Consider the following 11412-nt stretch of genomic DNA (forward strand, 5'->3'; position numbering starts at 1 on the left):
GAGAAGAGAGAGGGAAATCAGAGAGAGATTCTGGTCTAGAGAGAGATGAGCGAAAGAGAGAGATAAACTGAATGAGAGACTCGAGAGACTCACCACTCTCATAAAAAACACACTCACAATCCAACGGCTCAGAGACAGGATTCGGGTGAGAGACCACGTGGCAACATCTGGAGCAAGAGGTAAGTCATTTGGGCTTAGCCCAACACTATAACATATGGACCAAAATAAATAACCAGCCTAATAGAAAGTCCATCAATATTCAACAGATCCATTTGTTCATTTTAAAACGATTTATTAGCAAATGTATTACAAAATGTATCAGGTGATCCTAACAATCTAACTCCCAATCAGTTTAAAGAAGAAAAAAAAGAATGCCACTAAAATAAATAAGAGGCCCAAATATATCCTTTTTATCCTTAAATTTGGCCCAACTAAAAATAAAAGGTGGCCCAACACTGAAGAATACATATGGAGTATCACAAATGTGAAACAAGATACAGAAATAGAAACAACAGGTTTGAACCCCTTGCAACCTTGTCTTTATGAATTTGGGATCTGAAAAATCATCGAAGCCAAAGATAGAACACATTTAAAAAGACATTCACCCTGAAATTATAAATAATGGAGTGTGAGATTGCCTAGTAAAAGTTGATCTAAATGAACTTGGCTAACCTTATAGTTCTCGAACTTGAAGGTCAAAGGGGTATTTCTTGTTAATACGTTCTTGCTGGATCTCTCGGGCACACTTGAGAAGAGATATTTAGTAATCCTATTCACGTAATCGCAATTGACGTTCCTATTCACGTCTTTTCAGCTAAAATATTTATATAAAAAATGAATTTGGAAAGTGCATATCTTCTTGAATTATAGCTTCTGACATCAGAGAACAAGTTTTTCGAAAGATCAAGATACTCGAGGCTATGAAGTTGAAAGAAAGAGTCCGGTACATGTCCCTCCAACTGATTACTACTCAAATCCATGGTAAAAACGCTTGAGAAGTTTATAATGGGAAATTCCTCAACTAGTCCAGTAAACAGGTTTTTGCTAAGACGAAGTTCCAACAATGAAGGAAGGTTAAACACAGAGGGAGGAATGACACCAGAGAATGATTGAAACCCAAATTCAAATAAACAAGATTGGAAAAACCTCGAAAAAGGGTTGAAGAAAGTGAGCCTGTAAAGAAGTCTACATAAGTTAGCGTAGTTAGTGAAGCAAAGGTCGATGGAAACGAACAGGTGAGCACAAAATTAGTTTTATACATGCCAACGGAAGTTAGTCTTAAACACAAAATTAGTTCTTCTCTACATATTTGAAAAGATTTCTCCTTTAATCACTGGTATATGCATATAGTAATAGTTACCAATTAATCTCCTTCCAACCTCTCTATACAAAATCTAAACTGAGCTACTTGTTTTTTTTAATCGATATTTTGGTCTTTAAGGCTATTATTCAATAATCATGACAACGCTGATATTTCCGAAATGGAAATTGAATTCTTTGCACTTCTTTTGTTTGTTTGATATTTGATGGCATCACACTACTAATCTGCATGATTATTAGGTAGAAGTTGATTTTATTGTAACATCGTGGAAAATTTTCTATCAGGATAATTAACATCCTGCTTTCCTCATTCTCTGTTTCTTTTCCCACATGAAAATAAAAGAACATATGAAATCAACATGCACTGCACTCATCTAGACCCAAACACACACACACACACAGTACACATACATAAACAAAAACAGTATACATACATAAACACACATGCATAAACTGCACTTATTTACACCAAAAAGAATCTGTTCTTAAAGAAAACTTTACTGTCTCCTGGCTCGATTCCTGGCTACCATTCTTGTACGCCGTCTTCTCATGTCTCTGGCAATGAATATGCCTTCAACTTCTTCTATTTTGCCGAAATATTTCTCTCTGAATCTTCTGCAAAATAGAAGTAGCCACACAATGATCCCTACACCCACAACGTATCCAAGTGCAGCTGATACGTATTCCCACTCAATCTCCCTCTTCTCTTCCACATCTTCATGTTCTCGCGGTGATAGCTCACTGTCATTGTCATCAGTATGACTGCAGCTTTTGTTGAGAGGGAAACCACAAAGCCCTGCATTTCCCTCAAAGTCATCATTTGTAAATGTTTGAAATTGAGGGCCATTTGGGATGACTCCGACCAACTTATTGTAGGACAGATTCAAGAATGAAAGGAATGTAATGCTTGCAAGCTCCACTGGTATCATCCCTGTTAGTTGGTTTCCAGAGAGGTCGAGTGATTCGAGATTCCTCAACTGACCAAATGACTTTGGTATGCTTCCGTTGAGGGTATTGAGGGAGAAGTTGAGATGATGAAGCGAGGTAAGATCACCAATTGCATTTGGAATCTCTCCATGGAAATTATTGGAAGAGAAATCAATGCTGCCAAAGTCTCGCCAAATGTTGTGGAGCTCTAAATTTAGCCCTTTCATGATTAATGTCACACTTGGTGAGCTCCTCACAGAGTTATAACGGAGCCATAGTTGTTCATCACTCTGTAGTATCCTATCCCTCCAACTAGAGAAGTCCAATGATTCTAGACTTCCACTAAAATAGTTCGAAGATGTATCTATAACAGGGAATTCTGCCCAATTGTTGTGACATCTCACTCTTCCATTGGAGTGCAAAACAAGAACACGCAATGTCATTGATGATAGCATGCACTTAACGTTTATGCTGTTGCGCCTCAAATGTTCGTCACTCTGTAGCACCATAGCCCTCCAACTAGAGAAGTTTATTGATTTTAAACTTCCACTGAAATAATTCGAAGATATATCTAGAACTTGGAGATCTGGCCAGTTGTGGTGACATCTCACTTCCCCATAGAATCTGTTGGAGTGCAAAACAAGCACGAGCAACCGCGATGGTAACATGCAAGGGAAGCTGTCATTGATGTTGTTGTTCCCGACATCCAAGAACTTCAACGACCTACAACTTTTGAGGGACTTCGGGATCTTCCCATCTAAATTATTATTGTTAAGCTCCAAATATTGTAGCCTACAATCCTTGGAGAAAATATCTGGAATGCTACCACTGATGTTGTTTCGACTGAGATCAAGCCCCCTAACGTTTTCAAGTACGCAAGGGGGTATCCTCCCACTTAATTTATTTCCAGAAAAGTCAAGAGAGTCGAGGTGTTTGGCATTGCATAGAGAGGTTGCAATTGATCCACTTAAACTGTTATTAGCAAGAGACAAGTACCATAGTTGAGATTCAAGTGGAAGGGGAAGCCGCACCTCGCCTCTAAACCGGTTAGAATGCAAGTCTAGGAACTGAAGAGAAGTGGGGATATGGTAAGGCTTTTGGAGATCTGTCAGAAGATTATGTGAGAGGTTTAGAAACATAAGTTGTTTTCCCCAAATCCAGCTAGGTATTTCCCCAGCGATCCGATTGTCTGAAAGCTCCAATCCTTCCATATCCAAATGTCTGATGAAATCAGGAAAATGGGACAAGTTGCATGAAGCTAGGTATAACACTTTTAATTGGAGACATCCATATGAAGTTGAATTGACGTTGCCAACATCTACCGACAAGCGATTTTGAGATAGAGCAAGAAATGTGAGATTGGCAAGGTTTCGAAGGTTGTCTAGTTGGAAAGTGCCATTAAATTTATTGCTTCTAAGATCAAGTTCCAACAATGAAGGGAGAGCAAACAGAGAATGGGGAACATTTCCAGAGAATGAGTTAAATCCCAAATCTAAATAAACAAGATTGGAAAGACCTTCAAATAGTGTAGAAGAAAGTGAGCCTGTCAAGAAGTTACTCGTCAAATCGACATGAATCAGCTTGGTCAGGTTAGAAAAGCTGGATGGAATAGAGCCCTTTAAACTACATCTAGCAAGACTTAAGGTGGTAAGATTTGGAAAACTGGTGAACAAGTCCGGAACTGCTACTGTTGAAAGCTTGGTGAAATCTAGTCGAAGAATCGAGAGGGAATGAAGTTGCCAAAACGACCTTGCTAAAGGGCCAAAGAGAAAACAAGAAGAGAAACTTAAAGATGTGAGGTTGGGTAAATATGATGATACAATATGGCTCCATTTTCTCCTTTCGTCAAAGGAAGTGATATTGACACCGTCAAGATAGAGCTCTCTAAGCTCCGTTAGATTTCGGACAAGCATCTCCAAATTCGGGTGCTCAAGACATAAAATATTGGCATACTCATTGGAGATATCGAGACTAGCCAATCTCGTTAAGGATGAAATTTCAAAAGGAACCTGTCCACCAAAACCAGTATTTGACAAATTCAAGTGTGTCAAATAAGTAAGATTGCCAATACCTTTTGGAATGGGATGAGTGTAGTTGAAGTCATTGAAGGCGAGGTTAAGCTTTTGCAGATATTTAAATCTGAAGAGACTCGACGAATCCCCAATTCCGCCATAAATGGCCTCATCATCGAGCTCCAAACTAACGACATAGCCAGATGCATCACATACCACACCGTGCCACTTACAACACTCGCCACTTTCATTCCATCGCACCAGTTTTGTCGAATGAGAAGAATTGAAGATCAACTCATCCTTGAGCTGAAGCAACAAGATTTCCTGATGACGAAGGCATCTGCTAGTATATGAATGAGTGGTGATAATGAAAGACAAAGTTAGTATATAAGTGAGCAACAAGAAGTTTGGAAGCATTGTGAAAAAGGATATTGATATGTTTTTTGCTGACAAATTAAGATAGGTGTATGGAGCTTTAAATAGACAATCACAGCTTACTTGGAGGGGTTTAGACGAGTTAGTACTCCCTCCGTCCCGTAATTTAGGTGTTTTTCGGATACGAGACTTAAGAAAGTCGTGTTCAACGATATAAGTGGAAACTGTGTAGAGTATAAAAGTGAAGAGAATATAAAGCAATACAGTTGATAATTGAATACAGTAAAGTATGAGCAGATAAAATAAAAGATATTAAATGTGTATTTCTGCATAGAGAAAAATAACTCAACTGCAATTAAATGACCAACAAATGGATACAACTCAATTATGGTTGGATTGAGAGACTAATAAGTTCTTTTTGTAGCTCAATCAATTACTCATATTCTAAAGATGAGTGATATATTACACACCATATATAAATAATAAAGAAAATCCATATTTTTGTAAATTCAAGCCTATATGATTTGGATTTGAAGAAAATAATAGAATTCATGTGTGGCTTTAATCAAAGCTTGACCGAGTTGAATTGTGGTCCTTGTATGTCCAAACCAAAAAGTTATTTGAAAAAAATAACACCTATAATCTCAGCCATGCAATCCATAGATCTTGAATTATGGCATTAGAACTTTGAATTGGTCATAATATATTAATGTGACAAAAAGGATCATTCTGTAATGTAATTTCCACGAATACGGTATACTTTAGCCTAAAAGTTTATAGAAAATTGTGTACTTTATTATTTTAAAAAAAATAAGCGATTGAAATTAAAATTTCTTATTGTGAGAACCTTAAAATTTCATAATCTGAACTTAATTATAAGGTTACTTAGCACTCGCCACTTTCATTCCATCACACCAGTTTTGATGAAAGAGAGAATTGACTATCAACTCATCCTTCAGCTGAAGCAACATGATTTTCTGATGACGAAGGCATTTGTTATTATATGATTGAGTAGTGAAAATAAAGGACAAAGTTAATATACAAACGAACAACACATGTGGGTTTAAATAGACAACCACAGTTTACCATTCCCTCCGTTCCATAGGAACTTTGTTGACGGCACAAGTTTAATGCGAAATTTGATAAAAAGAAAATGAGATAAATAGAAAAAAGTGGTTGGACTGTTATTAGTGAAAAATGGTGAATTTGCAAAAAATAAAAATAGATTAATTTTGTGGGACGTACCAATTTTTTTTTTAAAAAAAAGACTATTTTTATGTGACAAGTGCTACTTTACTTGAATACATTTTTAAGATCACCACTAGTAACACTTATTAATTGGTGGATGGGTTTAACCATTTAATTGTAAATTCTTTTTGTAGCTCAATCAGTTACTCCATCTATCCGTTCCAATTATATTGTTAGTTTGACTTAATTCGAGTTTAAAGAAATATATATATAAAAGATGAGTTATAATCAATGTCGAACCAATTTTAAAGACCGAACTACTGAACCTGTCATGGTTAGCTTGTTTTAGGTCATCGTAAGAAATTATTAGTTTGTTTTAGGTCATGCTTAGTTTGTTTTTAGGTCATGCTATATAAATTTGGATTTTAAAAATACGAATGTCATGTTAAGATCATTTTAGGTCATGCTTACTATCATGACCTAAAACAGACTAAGCATGACCTACATGTTCTCTAAATATGACCTTCTAAATATGACCTTTGAGTGTGGTTCTGTGGTTCGATCTTTAAGACTGGATTTGTGAATAATGAGACTCTGTAAAAGATAGTGGAATATTTGTTACACTTTTATATACTTCTCAGTCCTATTATAATAATGCATCTCTTTCAGACATAAAATTTAAGAAAACATTTATGCATAAAATTCAGGAAAATGATGTTAATTGATTTAATAGAAGAAAGAATAAAGAAGGCCAGAAAAGTAAAATAGAGTATATGTGTTACTTTTTGCTAAAACAATAACTCATTTATAGTCGGACGGCTAAAAAAGGAATACGAAGAGAACAATAGCTTTCTAGTGGAATATGCTTTCTAGTGGAATATGAGTGTAATAAGTTATTGGAGTGTAAAACCATTTACACAAAATGGAAAAAAGTACTAGTAAATAGACATTATTCCGTGGACTGAAGAAATATATTCTAAAGAGAAATGATATGATGCAGGGAAAAGAATATATGCTATAAATTTCCCATGTAGGCCTTTACGATTTGGATTTTAAGCAAATGATAGAATCGATGTGTTGCTTAAATCAAAGCTGCTCGAGTTTCTAAAAGTGCCAGTCAAATAATTCTTTGAAAATTATGATAAATGTTAAATTCTGGCATTAGAACTTTGAATTGGTTATAATACTAAATGATTTATTGGAGCGTGATGTTCATTTATGAAAATTAAAAGATGAAAAAATAATTAAACTAGACTTTAAATTGTAACATTCCTAGTCGTTGCACATTAATTTTCGCGTGTTCATTGTGGTGGAAAACTTTATTGATTTTGTTGAATATTATACATGGTTGGCCACAGCTATTATTATGGTGACAACGGACAAGTATAAGAAGCCAAGTTTGAATATTCTATAGTTGATTTGAAAGAATAAGATACTAATTTTAAACAATTTCTAACTTAATAGATCATTTGTAAGAAAAGTGAGTAGAAATGAAATTCGAAGAGTATATGTTGGAAACGGCAAATCAAGTCACACTTAGATAGTACTCCCTCCGTCTCATTTAAAATGCAACATTTAGAAAATGACACAAGATTTTATGTAGTGTTGTTTTGTGAGTTAATGAAGAGAGAGTAAAGTAAGAGAGATGAAAAAGTAGAGATAGGGTTGTTTTCATTTTATGAAACGTTTCATTTTTAGTGGGACAATAAAAAAATGAAAACATTTCATTTTTAATGGAACAGAGGGAGTATTATTTTGTAACACAGCATTTCATGTTTAGATTTATTTTTTCATATTTTTCTAAAGATTATTCTAGAAATCTTGCACATGATAGATAGTATTATTTTGTAACAAAGCATTTCATGTTTAGATTTATTTTTCCATATTTTTCTAAAGATTATTCTAGAAATCTTGCGCATGATAAAAAAAAAATAGAATGCGGAATATAATAGTACTCCCTCCGTTTTTTCATAGTTGAGGCGGAACTTTTCGGCACAGAGTTTTAGAAATGAATGTTGGATGTGTTAAATAAATAGATAAAAAAGTAAGAGAGAGGAAAAGGTAGAGAGAATAAAGTATAAAGTAAATAAAGTAGAGAGAATAAAGTAAGAGATAGTAAAGTAAGAAAGAGGAAAAAGTTATCATATAAAGAAACGACTCAACTATTAAGAAACTTCCCGAAATGGTAAAATGACTCAACTATATATGAAGAAACGGAGGAAGTATTACTTTAAATTTTTTCTCATCGTCATATTTATTCTAGCGTAGGATTTAATATTAGTCATTAGTATATGATTTGTTTACTATTTTGGTAATTAGTTGTCTTTGTTTACATAATTGACACCTAGAGGTGTGATTAATTGCTAACTTTATTAAGTAGCTAACTTGCCAACTCATCAATACAGTGTATTAAAAATATCAACATGATAATATTAAAATGTCACAATACAATTTTGTTGAACTTCAATATAATGTGTTGATACTATGTGTTGACATTTTGATGTTATCATGTTGACATTTACAATATACTAGATTGATGAGTTAGCAGAGTTAGCAACTTAAATAGTTAGCAATATAACGCACCCCTCCACATCTCTGTATATAAGGATGCCTATCGAACTACGCATCAATTGTATCTCAATTTTCTTGGGCCTGGGCCCAACAAAAACAAAAAAGCCCACAAATTAAATTCAATAATTACTAAAACGTTTGCGACTGACGCCGATTTGGGATCTCCACAACCAGCTTATTATAGGACGTAATCATTTGAAGGAAACGCGCGGTTATATGGATTCCCACTTAACGGAAGTTTCACCAACCCTCGTCGGCCTGGTCCATCGCCATCAGACGATTCGGAACCAAAAGATGAGGAGTTTTTATAAGATCAGAGGATTCGGAACTTATTAATAGATCGAACAATATGATTGTGTGTGTGTCAATGTCAATGTCAACTTGGAGTTTTTATAAGATTAGACCAGACCTCTTTTACCATACACAATAATGATAGTTATAATTAAATGAAGAACAAAACATAATCAATGCAAAAATAATGATCCTTTTGTCTAATACCCATATTAGCTAAAGCTACCGAAAAATTCAAGGTTCAGTATTTGGATGAGTTGGCATGATTTTCGGCTGGGTCGGGCCACATCTCTGTGATTTGTGGCCCGATCCCTCCTAACTTGATAAATTATGCGGTTGTCTCACGGGCTTGGGCTAAGCCTTATTTTGGATTGAGTTGAATTATATGCTTTTCTTAGTCACGAACATTGACAATAAAATTAAGCATCTAAACCCTTCTCAAAGATAAATATATATTATGAATTATTATTTTTCTACTTTTTTAGAAAAACTTTTTATTAAAAAAAAATCCCAACATTTCAGTTTTGAATTAAAAATATCCAGTGATATATTTTAGTCGGATGAGTGGGCTTGATTTTTGGATCGGGCCGAGCCATGTCTTTGAGGTTTCACAAGATTTAGGCACATGGATCCAGCCCAATTTCCAAAATTGATAAAATGATGTGGTGGTGTAACGGGCTTTTGGATATGCCTTTATTTTGGATTGGGTTTCATTGTTGTTTAGTCAGTCTATCCATTTCTCTGAGTTGGGCCATGCCCACATTTGCTAAAAGGAATAATATGAAAGCATTATTTGTATATGTAAAGAGCATCTCCACCGGCGGACATCCCGGTAGGACGTCGCGGAAGTCCGACTGGACGTCCGCCATTGTGAAGGAGAAGGTCGGACACGGACGTCCCGTGAGGACGTCGGATATCCTCGGATATCCGCGCGACGGGCGGGCGGACGTCCGCCATTGTAGCGTGGGTCGGACGTCCGACTTAAAATTTAAATTTTTTTTTTAAACTCTATAAATACGGCTCGTTGAACTTCATTTTATTCACACCAGTTGTGTTGACAAGTTTTTCTCTCTAATCTACAAGTTTCATTTCTACTATAAATGGAGTACAATAGGAACTCCCCCACCACGAGCGGATCAAACACACTCACGTTTCCCGCCAGAACGGAGGGAAACTTTAATGCGGGATGAATCCCCAAATTGCAGGGATGGCGGGAATTACTCCCCAAATGTTCTACAATATGTACAATTGGATGAGTCAGATGGGTGAGATGATGCCCAGGGCAACGGGGATGGGCGGTCTGACGCCAAATATGGCGGCGGTGGGTGGGATGATGCCCGGGGCCTCGGAGATGGTGAGTATGACGCCAAATATGGCGGGGATGGGTGGGACGATGCCACACAGGAGCCCTCAGACACCTAGGGAATCTGTCTATCACTCATATATAGATTTGTTGTCCGATGATTCCCCTAGTACTGTTCCGGAGACTCAGTACGCCGGCATCGAGACTTTCTCTTTTGAGGAGTTGGGGCTATCGCCGATCCGTGAGACTCCCGATGAGGCGAAGCCTGCTGCAAGGGGCAGAGACAAAGGCAACGGCAAGGCCAGGGGCAGGGGTAGGGGCAAGAGCAATGGGAAAGCCCGAGCTCTTCCTCGCAAACGGGGCAGAGTAGGAGGAGGGTGAGCAGGAGCGGAGAAAGAGGTCGATATGGACCGTGTGGGAAAACGCCACGCTTGCGAAGTCTATGGGTCAGTGTAGTCGAGGATACCTATGTAGGGGAGAACCAGTATATTGACCGATTGTGGCATCGCATTAGTGACGCCTACCTCACACACAAACCGGCTGGGGCGAAGCCTCGCAGTCCTGAGCAATGCCGGAAACAGTGGGATCGGTTGAGGCCTAAGCTCAGTCATTTTACCGGCCTCTACCAAAATAACCAGTGCATGGCAACCAGCGGCATGTCTGAGGAGGATGTGAAGAACAGGGCCTTGTCCCAGTACCCCGACAAAGAATTGAAGTTTAAAGATTTTGACCAATGGAAGGCCTTTCTCGTGGTCAGGGGTTCGCACAAGTTTTGTGCGGGTGTCGACTCGGGCTGAAGCGCACGAAGATCTACTCTTCCGGTGAGTACAGCAGCAGTGCTGGTTCGCACGAGCTCCCCGAAGCCGAGGAAGTGTCCCCACTACCACGATCAGACTCTCGCCGTCGTCGTCGCCCGATGGGGCAAAAGGCTGCGCAGAGGATGGCGAGGGGAAGCAGCAGCCACAGCGGGTCCTTCGAGGTCGAATCAGAGGCCGCTGAAGCACCAGATGAGTACGACCGTCTCGCCCGCGCGCAGCTAACGAAGATCCTGAGTCAGAACATGCATAGGTGGTATAGCACGCACGATCCTGCGTACAAAAGGATGTGCAAGGATGTGATTGACGCATGTCGGCGCGATTTAGGAATGCCACCCATTGATGATTATGGCGTCGAGATTAGGGGGGGGGACGTCGGAAGCAGCAGCGGCACGGGCGACGGAGACGAGGACGAGGACGAGGAGTGAGAGCCGAGGGTTGTATTTCTCGACTTTTTATGATTATGTAATTTTTAACTTAATTATGTTTTTCTTTAAGTATTATGTAATTTTTTTTAATGAAGTATTCGAATTTTCCCGTATTCCGTGTCGACATTTTAATTCCGTAAATTTTAATTCCGTAAATTGAGTAATTGTGAATTTATTTTATT

The 11412-nt window shown here is 37.7% G+C and overlaps 1 protein-coding gene across 2 annotated transcripts; it reads right to left on the bottom strand.

Moving 5' to 3' along the window:
* Positions 1 to 1594: 1594 nt before the first annotated feature.
* LOC125190256 (receptor like protein 27-like) lies at positions 1595 to 5054 on the bottom strand. 2 transcript variants are annotated; one of them, XM_089063923.1, is made up of 2 exons: positions 4758 to 5054; positions 1595 to 4599 (listed from the first exon to the last, which is right to left on the bottom strand). In XM_089063923.1, the coding sequence occupies exons 1-2, from the start codon at positions 4964 to 4966 to the stop codon at positions 1818 to 1820; spliced, it is 2991 nt and encodes a 996-aa protein (XP_088920049.1). In that variant the 5' UTR covers positions 4967 to 5054; the 3' UTR covers positions 1595 to 1817. The 2 variants fall into 2 exon arrangements, with proteins under 2 accessions (XP_088920049.1, XP_047943470.2); XM_048087513.2 differs by lacking the exon at positions 4758 to 5054 and having other exon boundaries at positions 1595 to 4738.
* Between the last annotated feature and the right edge of the window lie 6358 nt (positions 5055 to 11412).

The sequence above is a fragment of the Salvia hispanica genome, chromosome 2 (genome assembly GCF_029641045.1).
Source record: "Salvia hispanica isolate PSC_SH4W2 chromosome 2, Shi_PSC_v1, whole genome shotgun sequence".
Classification (NCBI taxonomy): Eukaryota; Viridiplantae; Streptophyta; class Magnoliopsida; order Lamiales; family Lamiaceae; genus Salvia; species Salvia hispanica.